Source organism: Alosa sapidissima, chromosome 17, assembly GCF_018492685.1.
Source record: "Alosa sapidissima isolate fAloSap1 chromosome 17, fAloSap1.pri, whole genome shotgun sequence".
Classification (NCBI taxonomy): Eukaryota; Metazoa; Chordata; class Actinopteri; order Clupeiformes; family Clupeidae; genus Alosa; species Alosa sapidissima.
The window spans coordinates 22,065,046-22,083,002 of NC_055973.1; the positions used below are offsets into that span (position 1 = coordinate 22,065,046).

The 17,957-nt window shown below is 40.0% G+C and overlaps 2 protein-coding genes across 3 annotated transcripts in view; one reads left to right on the forward strand and one right to left on the reverse strand.

Annotated features, from left to right (window-relative positions):
- The window catches only part of LOC121688279, a 522,978-nt gene that overhangs the window by 103,381 nt on the left and 401,640 nt on the right, over nucleotides 1-17,957 (reverse strand). The window lies entirely within an intron of this gene.
- On the forward strand, nucleotides 1,921-16,478 carry LOC121688268 (myosin-7-like). The gene is made up of 37 exons (XM_042067744.1): nucleotides 1,921-2,560; nucleotides 2,650-2,793; nucleotides 2,871-3,027; nucleotides 3,407-3,434; nucleotides 3,520-3,622; nucleotides 3,710-3,802; nucleotides 4,066-4,129; nucleotides 4,230-4,328; nucleotides 4,422-4,525; nucleotides 4,628-4,766; nucleotides 5,422-5,540; nucleotides 5,779-5,928; nucleotides 6,110-6,280; nucleotides 6,386-6,695; nucleotides 6,988-7,070; nucleotides 7,601-7,806; nucleotides 7,901-8,024; nucleotides 8,120-8,256; nucleotides 8,659-8,914; nucleotides 9,042-9,284; nucleotides 9,423-9,599; nucleotides 9,676-9,821; nucleotides 9,901-9,991; nucleotides 10,072-10,461; nucleotides 10,537-10,663; nucleotides 10,744-10,862; nucleotides 10,948-11,144; nucleotides 11,254-11,437; nucleotides 11,520-11,685; nucleotides 11,799-11,923; nucleotides 12,026-12,334; nucleotides 12,431-12,634; nucleotides 13,093-13,389; nucleotides 13,475-13,579; nucleotides 13,861-13,956; nucleotides 14,144-14,278; nucleotides 16,084-16,478. Exons 1-37 carry the CDS (start codon nucleotides 2,360-2,362, stop codon nucleotides 16,102-16,104), a joined length of 5,820 nt encoding a protein of 1,939 aa, XP_041923678.1. The 5' UTR covers nucleotides 1,921-2,359; the 3' UTR covers nucleotides 16,105-16,478.

The window sequence follows — 17,957 nt, forward strand, 5'->3', positions numbered from 1 at the left end:
TGCAGACAAGACTTTTTTTTTCATTTTGAAGCTTTTTTGCAACTGAAAATAGTTAATTAATGCTGTCAGTGAGGACTCCTCAAAAAGGTCCTCCAAAAGAGTAGAATAAAATGAATATAAAATAATAATAATAATAATTATAATAAAACATCTTGTGGAGAACTCAAAGTATGCACGGTTTAAGGAAAGATCAGTATTAGGTTTGATATTTCATGTCAGTTTTAAATAAACAAATAAAAACAAATATAACAAAGTTGTATTCATCTACTACAGCACGGGCACAGAACTATCATAAACAATGCCATTTAGAAACATACACATTTAAAGAAGAAATGCTCTTAAGAAGTCGCAATAAGGTCACTTATTGACAGACGTATTGACTTCACAGTAATGCAACTCCCCGTTGCTTAAAAAAGCCCGTAGCTTAGCTCCCTGTTAAGCCTGTGAAAGCAGGGCTGTGTGGGGGATTACTGGGCCGACAGGCGGCATCTCCCGACCATGACTCACACTGCAACATAAAACACAGTAGGGCCAAAGCCCATCGTCTTTATTTACAACCACTTAGCCACAACGGTCATACATGGAGCTGCCAAAGGCATCCCTGAGCCGGTTGTTCCCTAAACACCTCGGAGGAGGACAGACGTCTCTTTGCCCTCACGTACTAAAGGTGAGGGAAAGTCCAGAGAGTTCACAGGGCTTTGGAAAGGCATGGAGGGCTGGGGTTTGTATCCATACTGACAGACTGCCATGTGTTCATACTGACAGACTGTCTACATCCTGCTGCCAAATGTTTGAGACTGGCCAAAAGTCAGATATTTTTAGCATCTGATCATGCAAACAAATATAAAATTATGCACACAAACAGATGTATACTGTTTTATGGGTACTGTTGTTGATGTTGATGCTTATTTCAGATTCTCACAATATGTTGAGTTATAAAACAAATCACACAGAGACCAAACCGCATCATCCAGCAATTTATTTATTTGGTAACATTTACAGCCTACAAATGCATTTCAACTGTAGATGTGTGTGAACGGAAACCTTTTACTACACTCATTGACAGCTGTGTATGTGCAAAATATCTCTAATATGCTATGAGATGTTTTTCCACTGAACTCACCCGACTGATTGTTTCCAAAATTAGCACCTAAGATAATAGATACAAATATACACTCTCTCCTCCATTGCAATGCACATTGCAAGACCTACCTTGTTCATTTACAATTACAATGACTGTATAGATGGCTTCAATTCTATAGAACATAACTGAATGGAGCCATACTGTCCATCTATATAGTCATTGGGATTTACATGATGGCATTAAGATTCAAGAAGTAATAGAGGCTGAGAGCATTCTACAGCCACTTAACAGAGATGATGGAGACCAGCAGTATGTGCGGCGGCTTTGCTGAGACTGAGTAATGACGCGAATTAACAGTGACTAATGACCTATGCTTAAAAAATGATCTGATCTGATGATTGCTTATGTGATGCTCTGCTTCTGCAAATACAAAACCTTGTTCCCTGGGGAGCGTTGGGTTGCCAGTGCAGATGTTCATCCCATGCAGCACTCCCCACCAGCTGGTTTCCTGGTGAAGCCACTCGCTGGCACGATCCATGGAATAACCCCAATTCCAGCCACCCCCCCCTCTCCGCCACCAAAACGAGACAATGACAGTGTTGATGCATTCAGAGCCATTATCCATATTTAGAGAGCAGATAACTTTATAAAAGCAAGTGCAGGGGCTGGACAACCAGGACAATCTAAAGGTAAGTCACAGAATAACACCATAGGCCTCTTTATTCTGCAATGTGTAGTAATGATAATTCACTCCAGGAAGCTAAAGCACAGAGTACTGGTCTGTGAGAGGTTAAGATATTATCTGTATGTGTCTATGCACACTTTAACTGTGGCAGTATTTGTATATGACTAGAAATATTCTACATGTATTGTTTCGTTGCTAGATCAGTGACATCACATCTGTCTTTACTGCGAGCAGGGAGTACAGTAAGTATCTACTTGCGGTGTGGACCAAAATACAAATAAAACCAAGCTAAACCCAAGAATTTAACAGAGAACCCTGGATAATTTTTTGAGTTAACACTTACCTCATAGTAAATATGGAGCTTCAGCATGGAATGACAATGTCAAATTTACTTGAGACTCTGGTTTGGTTGCGCCTCAACTTCATCTGACGAGATATAAGATTTATATCCATATGATTACATTTATGAGTGGACAACAAAAACTTTATGCACTTCATAACAACATCTGTTACTTCCCTGTGATTGTAAAGTGTTGTATTATGACAACCCAAAAAACAAGCAACTCTTTTTTTTCTCCAAAGACTAAACCATGGGGGATGCTGCAATGGCAGAGTTTGGGGGGGCAGCTGCGTATCTGAGGAAGTCAGATAAGGAGCGTCTGGAGGCCCAGACTCGCCCCTTTGACATGAAGAAGGCCTGCTTCGTACCGGATCCCGAGGAAGAGTTTGTAAAGGGAACTATTGTAAGTCGTGATGGTGACAAAGTCACCTGTGACACTGAGAATGGAAAGGTAAGTGCATCAATTTTAAACAAACACTAAAATGTTTTGCTTAATTTGAGGTCTACTTTCCCCTTTAACAATACTGCTTTCTTTGGTAGACTGTCACTGTGAAAGAGTCAGATGTCCACCCTCAGAACCCGCCAAAGTTTGATAAAATTGAGGACATGGCGATGTTCACCTTCCTAAATGAGCCTGCTGTGCTGTATAACCTCAAAGAGCGTTACGCAGCCTGGATGATCTACGTGAGTACAGTGAATGAGTATGTCAGGCTCCCAAGATATGTTTATGTATCAATCTGACATTGTGTCTCTTCGTACAGACCTACTCTGGGTTGTTCTGTGTCACTATCAATCCCTACAAGTGGTTGCCAGTGTACAACCAGGAAGTTGTTAATGCATACAGAGGCAAGAAGAGGGCTGAAGCTCCTCCTCATATCTACTCCATCTCTGATAATGCTTATCAGTACATGCTGGCAGGTACATTACATTACATACTGGGCTATATATATATACATTTTTTTTTTACAAATATTATTGCACAACTGCCATGGAAAATATGTCTTCAGCTATTTTCTTCATTGTGCTGTGATGAATGTTTGGAGTGTGATCTTTGTACACTTTTGTTACATATAGTCACACTCCAAAAGCAAAAAAAAATCATGCGATGTTCAATCATGTCACTCTGTTGCCTTTCTTAGGTCATTTGTCATGTGTTTTAAGCAGAATTAAATCCACATAGCGCTTTTAAGGTAGTCACATGTATTCATCAAATGTGAAATTATGGGTGAAGCAATGTAACATACTTAAGCCATCTGACTGTTTACTTAATCTGCTGAAAACCCTCTTTCTCATTCAGACAGAGAGAATCAGTCCATCCTAATCACGTAAGTTTGCAATGCAAATTGTTTCTATTTCTGGAGCTTGATCACAAAATAATAAATAATGCAATTCCTGTTCATTCCCCTTCAGTGGAGAATCTGGTGCTGGGAAGACTGTGAACACCAAGAGAGTCATTCAGTACTTTGCCAGCATTGCTGCAGGAGGCATCAAAAAGGAAACAAGTGACAAAAAGGTTGTTGAATTGAAACAGTGTTATACTGAGATGCACATTCCACATCCTCATCATAAAGGCTGTGCACTCATTGGTGTTTGTCTTTAGGGAACCCTGGAGGATCAAATCATCCAGTGTAACCCTGCTCTGGAGGCCTTTGGTAATGCAAAGACCATCAGAAACGACAACTCCTCTAGATTTGTAAGTAGCCTATAACATTTGTCACACACAAACCATCAAGCAAGTGACAAATACACTGTAATCTGAGTTTAAACAGATATCAAGCTAATTCTTCCGTAAGAACAAAAAGTTTCTGCTACATATGATATTTGTGCACTGCAGAGCCTATGCCTGTGCATAAGACCCCCATGCAGAGGAAATTGAGAAAATAATGAGCTAGTTTTATAGCTTAAAATATTATCTTCAAGGTATTGTTTAGTTTTGTTTGTATATGTTTCCAATAGGGCAAGTTTATCAGGATCCACTTTGCTGCAAATGGTAAACTGGCCTCTGCTGACATTGAGACCTGTAAGGACATTTTCATTCCACCCTATCACCAGACAATATGTTGGAGTATGCTCATAATACACTGACAACACGTTTGTCCACTTTGCATACTGTTTGTCAGATTTACTGGAGAAGTCTCGGGTGACTTTCCAGCTCAAGGCTGAGAGAGATTATCACATCTTCTACCAGATCCTCTCTCAGAGAAAACCAGAGCTTCTAGGTTAAACTGAAATATTTTCAATTCAAACATTACCTTATATTTCATGTATAACTGAGGACCAAATACTTGATCACATTGTTTCTTTACTTCTAGAGATGCTGTTGATCACTGCCAACCCCTATGACTATTCCTTCATCTCCCAAGGAGAGACAACTGTGCAATCAATCAATGATGGTGATGAGCTGAAAGCTACTGATGTGAGGGAAAACTCACAAAAGACATCAACAGAGTAATTTATGCAATGTACTGTACTTTTAGAAATATACATTAAACTGCCACTCTTTTGTTTTGTGCTGTAGGATGCCTTTGATGTGCTGGGCTTTACTCCAGAGGAGAAGAACAGCATTTACAAGCTGACTGGTGCCATCATGCACTATGGCAACTTGAAGTTCAAGCAGAAGCAGAGAGAGGAGCAGGCAGAGGCTGATGGCACAGAAGGTGATTGATTAGCTTTTAATAATGCTTTCATATACTGTTAGAAGGTGTGTGCATTACAAAAACATAATATCAATCTAAAATAAAGTTAAAGTTTTATTCTTAAAACACTAGCATGTAACAATTTTACCTTTGAAAACCAATTAGGTTAACCAATAAGTGGTTCAATAAGGGCACCTCATCCATCCATGCTTGTAGGTTACTATGTTGTTTGACTGGGGGTGACTACATTTAACCAAATACAGTATACACAGAAGTTAGCTCACCATGCTTAGTGATGTGCCATGGCTCGCTAAGTGTTGTGTCAAGCTTACAATTTGGCTGTGTTAGCAAAGAAATTACTTTGCTAGTTTTTGGCTGTAAGTTTAGCCTCGTCATCTCAACAGCGAATCTGACCACTGGCTATCTAGGTAACACTGGAAATGGGAAATAATATTGCACTGGTAGCCTACTGGCAGTTGGTCCTTTTGGTTTCAGTTGCTCTGGCTAGACATCCAACAAATGCAATGAAGGACAATGAAGGAAGATTGGAGTTGTATTTCTGTTAGGGATGAAAAAATTACATTCTGCAACTCTATTCGACTCTACAGTAAGTAGAGGCCATAGATTTCTGCATTGCTGAATAATATTATGACCAAAAATAAACATCATATTTTAGATGCAGACAAATCTGCTTATCTGATGGGTCTGAACTCTGCTGACCTCATCAAGGCCTTGTGTCACCCAAGGGTCAAAGTCGGAAATGAGTGGGTCACTAAAGGACAGAATGTCCAGCAGGTAAGATGTGCCATTTATAACTTCAAAATGAATGGATTGTGCCATGATTATTTCAGACTTAAGTCTGATAAGTTTGCCCCTACATGCCTGTATATTAACACACAATGAATATGACATTTGTAGAAACATTTAGAGAGTAATATTATTTATTAAAAGAAAAAAAAAAACAAAGGAAGTAATTTCATGAAGTGTGAAGCCTTTACATTTAATTTCTTTCTAATTATTCTCACCCTGTTAGGTGTACTATGCTGTTGGTGCTCTTGCAAAAGCAGTATATGAAAAGATGTTCCTCTGGATGGTTGTCAGAATCAACCAGTCCTTGGACACCAGACAACCTCGCCAGTACTTCATTGGTGTGCTGGACATCGCTGGATTTGAAATCTTTGATGTAAGACTTGATTCTTTGATACTATGCTTATTAATCAATGGTAGTACAAACATTTGGTATACAAAATCTGAGTCAACTGAAATCTATTGCTTTGACTGATTTATGTCAACATATGTGTATTAAACTAGTAATGATTTTGACACTACACTACACATTGTACATGTTATTATTTCTCCAATAGTTCAACAGCTTTGAGCAACTGTGCATCAACTTCACTAATGAGAAGCTGCAGCAGTTCTTCAACCACCACATGTTTGTGCTGGAGCAAGAGGAGTACAAGAAGGAGGGCATTGAGTGGACGTTCATTGACTTTGGCATGGACTTGCAGGCCTGTATTGATCTCATTGAAAAGGTAAAATTATTTTTTGGCTGCATCTTCAAGTAGATTTTGAAAATAACTATGAATTGTGTATTGTCGATTACCCATTGTTGCCTGCCTTTGTTATTCTTTATCTAGCCCATGGGTATCATGTCCATCCTTGAAGAGGAGTGCATGTTCCCCAAGGCCAGTGATGCCACATTTAAAGCCAAGCTTTATGACAACCACTTGGGGAAATCCGCCAACTTCCAGAAGCCTAGGATTGTGAAAGGAAAGCAGGAAGCACATTTTTCCCTAATTCACTATGCTGGCACGGTTGACTACAACATCAACAACTGGCTGATGAAAAACAAAGACCCTCTAAATGAGACGGTGGTTGGTTTATACCAAAAGTCTACAATGAAACTATTGTCCATTCTTTTCGCCAACTATTCTGGTGCTGACTCTGGTGAGTATTAATGAGGCCACCTACAAATGATAGCAGCAGGGCTTTAGTAATGCAACACAATGGTTTGAGGTGCAAATTTAAAGGTGCAGTCAGGGATTTTATACAATTTCAAGCCAATACTTTTTTTTTCTCACATTCATAAACAGAAACAGAAACAAATGTGACTTCCTGTGGAATCGCTGAGTGTGCCTTTAAGTTAAAGATTAAGATAAAGATGGACATGAACAGGACTTGACCTTTCAATTTGTAATGTACTGCAGCATAAAATCTGGTGTTCTCGTGTACATTTCAGCCATGACAGACTCTTCAGGTGGAAAGATCAAGGAAAAGAAGAAAAAGGGTGCTTCCTTTCAGACTGTGTCTGCACTCCACAGGGTAAGCTCACACACTCTTAAAACAAATGTGTTAAAAACAACACAACTTGCATTGTTTTTTTAACACATCTCTGTGTCCAGATAGAGTGCGTACAGATTTGTTTAGGGAATCTATCTATCTATCTATCTATCTATCTGTCTGTCTGTCTGTCTGTCTGTCTAGATTTGTGTCAGATTTACTGTAATACAGCTGTTCTGAAAATCAAACATGCTTCAAATGGTTTGAGGAATACTATTTGCCATACTTTAAAATGTAAAATAAAAGAACCTGAGATTAGGGCTGCATCATTTTGGATTTTTGCTGAGATTTATAAGCTCATTTAGGCAGATTGCCAATGGTGATAAATCCTTTAAATGGTTGCATGATGTTTCCCTAAGATATTACTGGCCGGGCAAACCGCCAGAGGTTCATCTATACCACGGCTGATTATTAATTTTTTGTGGATCATACAGGTCATGCCGATATCATTGTGCATCCCTCTATCCAAATGATATTGATAACAAGTAATGTTTGCAACGATAACTTGTTAGGAAAATCTGAACAAGCTGATGACCAACTTGAGGTCAACTCACCCCCACTTTGTGCGCTGCATCATCCCCAACGAGACCAAGACTCCTGGGGCCATGGAGAAACCTCTGGTCATGCACCAGCTGCGCTGTAACGGTGTGCTGGAAGGCATCAGGATCTGCAGAAAGGGCTTCCCCAACAGGATCCTGTACGGAGACTTCAAACAGAGGTACAATCTGTTATTTTTTGTCCTAATGATTATACTTTTCTTACAACAATATTGAGGGAATATGTATATATCTAGACTATCTTATCCTCTTCAGATACCGTATCCTGAATCCGGCAGCAATCCCTGAGGGACAGTTTATTGACAGCAAAAAAGGTGCAGAAAAGCTACTGGGTTCCCTGGACATAGACCATAACCAGTATAAATTTGGGCACACAAAGGTATATTGGCAGATGAAAAGAATTACATTTCTATATCCAGTGATTGGAAATGAAAATCATAATTCAAATCTCTCGAATTTCATTAAATATTGAAGGTGTTCTTCAAAGCTGGTCTACTGGGTATCCTTGAAGAGATGAGAGATGACCGTCTTGCTCTAATCATAACACGACTGCAGGCTAGATCCAGAGGTGTTCTTGCTAGAATAGAATTCCAGAAGGTTCTTGAACGAAGGTAACATTATTTTTACATTAATGTTTTCAGTCTAGTTTTATTTATTTATCTTCCCTCAGCCTAATTTCCTGTACCATCATACCATATAGCAAGTCAATCACAACACAAAGGGCTACTGAATCCTCACCTCAATTTACAAACAATTAGCGACATTGACATTCCCTAACATGTTACACGGTGCGGTATATCAACATTATTTATATACAGTACATTTTCAGTAACAACATCATGGTAGGCCAGGTGGGTGAAATTAAAATAAGAAAGGAATTAACCAGTAGACTTTGAATTTCATTTAAAGCATCCATATGAATATCTGAGTAGGCAACTGTACACTGCAAAAAAAACAAAATATTTTTTTACATAAAACGTACATACAATCAACCATTTTAAAATGTACACCAGGGATTCTTTGTTGGTGATTCAGTGGAACATTCGTGCATTCATGAGCGTCAAAAATTGGCCCTGGATGAGGCTATACTTCAAAATCAAGCCCCTGTTGAGATCTGCTGAGGCAGAGAAGGAGATGGCCAACATGAAGGAAGAATTCCTGAAGTTGAAGGAGGCCTACGCTAAATCTGAGGCTCGTAGAAAAGAGCTGGAGGAGAAAATGGTTTCTCTTCTCCAAGAGAAGAATGACCTGACACTTCAAGTTCAAACTGTAAGTCCTACTACATCCAGAAAATCATGTTAACTTGATTTTTTTTCATTAAGCTATATCAAAATTTATATTAACATTTGGTTATGTATCCAACGCATCCTCTGTACTCGGAAAAAAAATACTTCAGGAACAAGATAACCTTTGTGATGCTGAGGAGAGATGTGAAGGTCTGATCAAGAATAAGATTCAGCTCGAGTCGAAAATCAAGGAGCTGATTGAGAGACTGGAAGATGAAGAGGAGATGAATGCAGAGCTGACTGCAAAGAAGAGGAAGTTGGAGGATGAGTGCTCTGAGCTCAAGAAGGACATTGATGATCTGGAGCTCACTCTGGCCAAAGTGGAGAAAGAGAAACATGCCACTGAGAATAAGGTCAGCACATCTGAAGAGGATAGATGTTGTGTCATGAGAAAAAATCCTCTATCTTAAGTGGGATAATAGTTGTTTTGACTATGGGGTCTCATTAAATCCATTGGAGTTTGTGTTCTCATTGAGGTCTTTTTCTTTCAGGTTAAAAACCTTATTGAGGAGATGTCAGCTCTTGATGAAACAATTGCCAAGCTGACCAAGGAGAAGAAAGCACTGCAGGAGGCTCACCAGCAAACGCTGGATGACCTTCAGAGTGAGGAGGACAAAGTCAACACTCTGACTAAGGCCAAAGCCAAGCTGGAGCAACAAGTTGATGATGTAGGCAGCAATAAATTATCTGTCAGATTCCATTAGTATGAAATGAATGTAAGCTTATTCTATTCATTTTTTGTAGCTTGAAGGGTCCCTGGAACAGGAAAAAAAGATAAGAATGGACCTCGAGAGAATTAAGAGGAAGCTTGAGGGTGACTTAAAGTTGACCCAGGAAAATGTGATGGATTTAGAAAATGATAAACAACAGCTGGAGGAACGGCTCAAAAAGTAATCAATCCTGTTCAACAAAGGTACTTTGGTCATTGACGTAAAACTACAAAGTCTCACAAATGATTTATTGTTTTAGGAAAGACTTTGAAATAAGTCAACTAAACAGCAAAATTGAAGACGAGCAAGTCATGGGAATTCAGCTACAGAAGAAACTGAAAGAGCTTCAGGTACAGAGAAAAAATAAGCAGATGCCAATTGTTAACATGCAAGTAATTTTTGTAAGACTATCTTTCTTTTTTGAATAAAGGCTCGCATTGAGGAGCTGGAGGAAGAGCTTGAGGCTGAAAGAGCTGCCCGAGCCAAAGTGGAGAAGCAGCGGGCAGACCTGGCCAGAGAGCTGGAGGAGATCAGTGAGAGGCTGGAGGAGGCTGGAGGTGCCACTGCTGCCCAGATTGAGATGAACAAGAAGAGGGAGGCTGAGCTCCATAAGCTGCGCAGAGACCTCGAAGAGTCCACTCTGCAACATGAGGCCACTTCTGCCACACTGAGGAAGAAGCATGCAGACAGTGCAGCTGACCTCGGGGAGCAGATTGACAACCTTCAGAGAGTGAAACAAAAGCTTGAGAAGGAGAAGAGTGAACTCCGCCTGGAGTTGGATGATGTTGTCTCCAACATGGAGCAGCTCGCCAAAGCCAAGGTAAGCAGTAAAACTTAAGAGGACAATTGTACATTACATTATTGTTGAGATTACTTATTTTCTGATACATTTCAGGCACACTTGGAGAAAACGAGCAGAACCATGGAGGATCAGATGAGTGAATACAAGGTTAAGTATGAAGATGCACAACGCAGCATCAGTGATTTCTCCACACAGAAGGCCAAGCTACAAACTGAAAATGGTATGGAAAAATATCACTTTGTGTCAAAAATTTTAAGGTCTTTCAACAAAAACATAAACTATGATTCAAACTTCAAAAAGGTGAGCTTTCCAGACAACTTGAGGAGAAGGGTTCTCTAGTATCACAGCTGACCAGAAGCAAGCACTCCTACACCCAGCAGATTGAGGATCTAAAAAGACAATTGGAGGAAGAAGTCAAGGTAATCAATTCTGGTAGCGGAAGAAATTCCTTGACATATAACAGGAAGTCATGTTACACCAATTTACATCATTTTCTTCTGTCAGGCTAAGAATGCACTAGCCCATGCAGTGCAGTCTGCTCGCCACGACTCTGACCTTCTGAGGGAGCAGTATGAGGAGGAGCAGGAGGCCAAGGCTGAGCTGCAGCGCAGTCTCTCCAAGGCCAACTCTGAGGTGGCTCAGTGGAGAACCAAGTACGAGACTGATGCCATCCAGAGGACTGAGGAGTTAGAAGATGCCAAGTAAGGTCTCTCCCTGAGCTAACACTGTATTAACCATTTAAAGTCAGATAAAGAGGCCAAAGATGTATTGAACCATTGTGAAACAAATCCTTGATGATTTCTTATCCAGAAAAAAGCTGGCTCAGCGTCTGCAAGATACAGAGGAAGCTGTGGAAGCTGTTAATGCCAAATGCTCCTCCCTGGAGAAAACTAAGCATAGACTGCAGAATGAGATTGAAGATCTCATGGTAGATGTGGAGAGATCAAATGCTATTGCTGCTGCCCTGGACAAGAAGCAAAGAAACTTTGATAAGGTATTTCAGTGATTTCATATCGAAATGTGTTATTTCCTTCAAGGAAAAAACAAGTAAACAAACAATATTTACATTTCTGCAGGTCCTGGCAGAGTGGAAGCAGAAGTATGAGGAGTCCCAGGCTGAACTGGAGAGCTCCCAGAAAGAGTCCAGATCTCTTGGCACTGAGCTCTTCAAACTCAAGAACTCCTATGAGGAATCTCTGGATCACCTTGAGACCTTAAAGAGGGAGAACAAAAATCTCCAAGGTTTGTGCTGGCTCTGTAAAAAAAAAAAAAACTTTATGGTCCTTGATGATGTAAAGTTTCCCCAAAAAGTCTCAAAATGTTGACTGAAACATGTCCATCTCATTGTTCAACAGAGGAAATTTCAGATCTCAGTGAGCAACTTGGAGAGAGTGGAAAGAGCATCCATGAACTTGAGAAAATTCGAAAGCAACTAGATCAAGAAAAGGCAGACATCCAGACGGCTCTTGAGGAAGCTGAGGTGCGTGCATGGGCACAAAATGACACTTTCAGACTGCTGCATAATTTATCATATTGTTTTAGCATTGATGTGCATAATGTAATGAATTGTCAACATCAACAGGCCTCACTTGAACATGAAGAGGGTAAGATCCTGAGAGCTCAGCTGGAGTTTAATCAGGTCAAAGCTGACATTGAGCGTAAACTTACTGAGAAGGATGAGGAGATGGAGCAGGCCAAGAGGAACCAGCAGAGAGTGGTGGATACCCTGCAGACCTCCCTGGAGTCTGAGACTCGCAGCAGGAATGAGGCTCTCAGGGTGAAGAAGAAGATGGAGGGAGACCTCAATGAGATGGAGATCCAGCTCAGCCAGGCCAACAGGCAGGCATCTGAAGCCCAGAAGCAGCTCAAGAGTCTCCAAGGACATCTGAAGGTAAAGCAGCAATGCAATAGAAAAACTGTATGGATAGATTATTTATTTTACTTTATATGAACATATATATATATGTGTATATATATTCCATGGTAGGATGCCCAACTGCAGCTGGATGATGCTCTACGCAGTAATGATGATCTCAAAGAGAACATTGCCATTGTGGAAAGACGCAACAATCTGATGCAGGCTGAACTGGATGAGCTCAGGTCAATGTTGGAGCAGACTGAGAAAGCCCGGAAACTGGCTGAACAGGAGCTGCTGGACGTCAGTGAGAGGGTTCAGCTGCTGCACTCTCAGGTGAAATTCGAAACACATTGAATCTTGAAATTATAGGGCTCTTGTGCCACGTTCCATTTGCCTTATATGTGGTAACTGGGAACTCGGGACTGTGTCACACTCCAGTTGATTGCTTCCAGTTGTGCACAAGTTGGAAGGACAAAATGCTACCATTTGTTACCTTTTCAGCGATTGTTACCAGATATAGTAATACTAGTTCAGAACAATGCCTTTCACAGTATTTTACACATACAAATGTAGTAGCAACATCGCTGCAGAGAGCCTGGACACTACTGTTTCTACAACTGATTTAATAGGATCAGTAAATATAGGACAGAACAGCTTGGAAATGCAGAATTGGGGGTACTCAGGGTTCAAACGAGTTGACAAGTGCATTATGTCGTAATTGAGAACATACAACTAGTGAGATCAACTGGAATGCACCATTCTTTACTTACTTCTCTACTCTTCACACACAGAACACCAGCTTGATGAACAATAAGAAGAAGCTGGAGAATGATGTGAACCAGCTGCAGACTGAGGTGGAGGATGCTGTGCAAGAGTGCAGGAATGCGGAGGAAAAGGCCAAGAAGGCCATCACTGATGCTGCCATGATGGCAGAGGAGCTGAAGAAGGAGCAGGACACCAGTTCTCACCTGGAGCGCATGAAGAAGAACATGGATCAGACCATCAAGGACCTGCAGCACCGTCTGGATGAAGCTGAACAAATCGCCATGAAGGGAGGCAAGAAGCAGATCCAGAAGCTGGAGGCCAGGGTTAGTATGTATTTTGTTTTGTGTCATTGTGGTGGTATTAAAGAATCCTATCAACATGGTAATAACATTTTAAGGTCGTTTGCAGGTGAGGGAACTGGAAAATGAATTGGAATCTGAGCAGAAAAAGGCTAGTGAATCTTTGAAAGGAATCCGCAAGCATGAGAGACGCATCAAGGAGCTCACCTACCAGGTACTATAACCATCTAATATCTACCTATGCTTGAGATATGGTTTGTTAGTTCACTGCACTGAGTTTGTGATGTGAGCTAAGAGCTGTGTGAACTAAGACTTTCAATGATGATTCACATAGAGGGATATTATTTACTCCTGTACGCAAACTGGAATCAAGCTGAATGTTTCTAAACTACAGAGGCTGTAGTGAACATGATTTGGTAGTGAAAGGCTAGTGAATAAAATACATGTACATGCTTTTAGACATCTATAAAATAAATATCTTTGAATATTTCCTAGACAGAGGAGGACCGTAAAAATCTGGCCCGTCTTCAGGATCTTGTGGACAAACTGCAACTGAAAGTGAAGTCCTACAAGAGGGCAACAGAAGAGGCTGTAAGTGACACAAAAATGGAGAAATAAATGCTAATTTCAGTAGTTTGACCAGACCTCATGAGATTTGGTGGCTGTGGTCCAAGGAACAGATGAGAAGGCATCCTGAACGCAAGAATGAATTATGACACTATTGCTAAATTGAAAATGGTCAATACCAACCATTTTACTCACTAATCTTTTCTTCCAGGAGGAACAAGCCAACTCTAACTTGGGCAAGTTCCGCAAGATTCAGCATGAGCTGGATGAGGCTGAGGAGAGAGCTGATATAGCTGAGTCTCAGGTCAACAAGATGAGAGCCAAGAGCCGTGAAGTAGGTAGTAAGGTAAGCGGACCTGCAAGTATTTGCTGTATTTATAGCAACTTATAACACTTGCCATCGACTTACCCTTTTTAAAAGTTTTGATGTAATGAATTGCTAGTTAAGATCAAGTGTATGGAACAATTGAAATCATATAGTCCAACATTGAGTTGCTACTGCATCAACCTTCCTTGAAGTCTGGGAATGAAATCTGATTAAATTATCAAATAGTAAAGACAGCCCACTATCTTCAATTTCATTTAATTTTGAAGTCACATCAGGATCCTGTTAATCTACAAACCAAAACTCAATTATGTTGCATAAAACACAGATTTCCCATCCCCAAACAACTGCCAATGAAATTATTCCTGTGCTATGTCTCCAATGTGCAAGTTTCAATACATTTCCAGATAAAAATCAGTGCTAACATTATGCAATCCACTTACTATTAGTAGAATTATTAGAGCATGTGATGTGTCATATCAACACGGCATATAATTTGTCTTATCAATGAGGGTGAAGTTCTATTGTGTGCTTTTCTTAAAGCCTTGTTTGCTGTGCATCATGTCAGCACTGACAAAATAAGAATAGAAGTTTAATCTTTTATTTATTGTCGGGTTTACTTGACAAAACTTGAAAACTAAGTGCAGTGCTGGGACCAGGCCTACTGATACTAAAGGGCCATTCACACCAAGAACGATAACGGAAAGTGATCCTGACGTTATTATTCTTCATGTTGTTATCGTTATAAATTATGTGTGGACGTGTGTCATTCATATCAGTGAATGAGTGACAGTTTTTACTCTGGAGGTGTATTTTTTGTGTATATCCAGAAAACGTGTGTTTATTTTACTAAATTGTGTGCACATGCTTTACTAAATAATGCGCCCTTTTTACTAAATTGAGCTCTCATTTAAATTTTTGTATAATGAGCGCACTATTTAGTAAAACGTGTGCACAATTTACTGAATTGAACGCATAATCCAGTAAAATGAGACCACAATTTAGTAAAATGAGCACACTATGTAGTAAAATGAGCACACAATATACTAAATTGTGCGCACAATCTAGTAACTTTTAGAGGAATCAGAGCAATACTTTTTTGACGTTATCATTATAGTTATTGTTCTTACAGGGAGGCTACACCAGGCATTAAACTGAAGCATTCCGTTTGCGTAGAATCTGCTGCAACAATTACATCTAGCTTCATCTATGACACTCACCACCTTCACCATGACACTCACTCCCTTTAGCACCTCACCAGTCCCGGCCCTGTCACTACAAGCGTCTTATGCTTGATCACCCTCAAGCACATTGGACTTTCTTAATTTAATTTATATAGTGTATTTAGTATTTAGTTTTGTTAGTTTTCTTATCTTTCTTATCTTCTACTGTCTTTATTGTACAGTGGAGTTTAGTTATATGTTTATACTTATACTTATGTTTACCATTTCTGCTGTAAGTGCATGTTGTGTGTGATGTCTGTATGCTACTGAGACCCTTGAATTTCCCCTTGAATCTATATATCTCTATCTATCTATCAATGGAACTGGCTACACCAGATGTGATAGTGGTGTGTGCGTTTTAAAAAGTTACACCAGTCTTCTAAAACTGTTTTTACACTACGCGAATGAGCGCTTCAGTTGTGGACACGGTGTATCCCGGGTGTTAGTGTGAACAGCCCTTAATACAATGTCTCTAAATTTATGCTAACATCTCTTGTATAACAAATGGGTTACTGCTTGGACCACTTACAAAAAAGGAATCAATGATGACATCTCATCTGTTTACTTCCATTTCATTTTTCTTCCTCCATTTTCCTCTCCCAGAAAGGGCATGATGAAGAGTGAAGCTCTATCGTGGACTTTTCTGAAAGCCTTGTGTGCTGTACTTTGGAGCTTGCTCCCATACCTGTAGTTTAATAGAATAAACATAAACCGCAAATTAAGTTTGAGGTTTGTGCTGTTTAAATGTAATTATATACATACTATTATCCTGTATGATTTTACCACACATTTTCAACAAACATCTACATACCCAACATTCGGAATATTTGTCAAACAAAGCTACACCCGGCCTTGAACTCTAGTAGTTTATGGGAGACTGTACCTATACCTGGCCGCAATGCCAAAGAACCAGGCCCAATAATATGGAAATGTAAATGTAAATCAGGTTTCTCGGCCAAGTATACTTGCGTATACAAGGAATTTGGTCTCTGCATTTATCCCATCCGTGAATTAGTGAACACACAGAGCACACAGTGAACACACAGTGAGGTGAAGCACACACTAACCTGGAGCAGTGAGCTGCCTTGCTACAGCGGCACTCGGGGAACAGTGAGGGGTTAGGTGCTTTGCTCAAGGGCACTTCAGCTGTTCCTACTGGTCGGGGATCAAACCGGCAACCCCGCGGTTACAAGCCCGAAGCCCTAACCAGTAGGCCACGACTGCCCCAAGGCGCCACAACTGCCCCAAGGCAGACAGAGCATGTCATCAACTTTAACATACTTTCACTTCTACGCTTTGTAACGACAGATACTGATATCAATACACACTCCTTGAATCCTATTTCAGCCTATGTGCACAAATTGAAATGGTGCCTTTAAGCATAAAGATGAAGTAAATAATATTTGCACATAATTGTAGGTGATCATCAAACAATCAAAATACTTTGCATCTTTGTCAAATTCATGTATATAATAATAAAACATCACATTTGATTTGCATTTGTAGTTAAAGAACTGCTTACCTGTCTAATTGTCCAATGTTGTTCCTGCATACCAGATATCTTGTAATGCACTTCTGTTAAGAGTATCTCAGTACCTGTGAAAACAGTACGCTGCATTTGAGACACTGACACAGAGATCTGTGTGATAAGAGGAGGAGCCTAAAGGGAACAACTGAAAGTGTGTGTGTGGGGATGTCCTTCAAAGCTCACAGAGAAACCGACACCATACCAATTTCACACACCTTGCCTTGGTATATTAAGCACAGAAGTATTTCAATACTGCAATCATACATATTCACAGTGCTCTAGATTTGTGACTGTCACTACAGTACGAGCATGGTCTCATAATATTAAACAACGAGCATGGTCTCATAATAAACATTTTCTTAGGCAATCTTAAAAGATTTGCTTATAAATACAATGGAACAATAAAGCTAAAATAGGTGGTGTCTAAAGTATCATTTCTAAACTGGACAGTGAGTATATCTATCATCCACAACTAAGGTGCCAACATTTCCCTGTGACTGGATGCTTCTCTTCATGTGCTGCAGGGACTTTTATGAATGTGCCACCTGTCACAATATCGTTGTTCCTCACAAGCTCAATCAGGGGCTGACAGAGCAGGAATTTCACAGGTTATCTTTATCCTCAAGGACAATGGCAAGGAAACAATGCAGGGTAAACAATACCACACTGAGCGTCAGGTGTCCCCCTAAAGGCAACCTCGCATGTCCTCGCATGTCCACAACTCAATGTCTTACTGTGGCCAAAAAAAGCCCAAAAGTCAATTGAACATCATTACTGTTACATCAATGCATTGTAATAACCCCTGCAGAGCATTCCTGCTTGCCAAATAAAGGAGTAAATCATGTAAATCATGTTTATTTATTTATTTGCTATTTATTGCTCTGGTCAAAAATGAAAACCAAAACATTTTTGCCATGTAAGTGAAGGCTATTTATTATCTTCCAGAGTG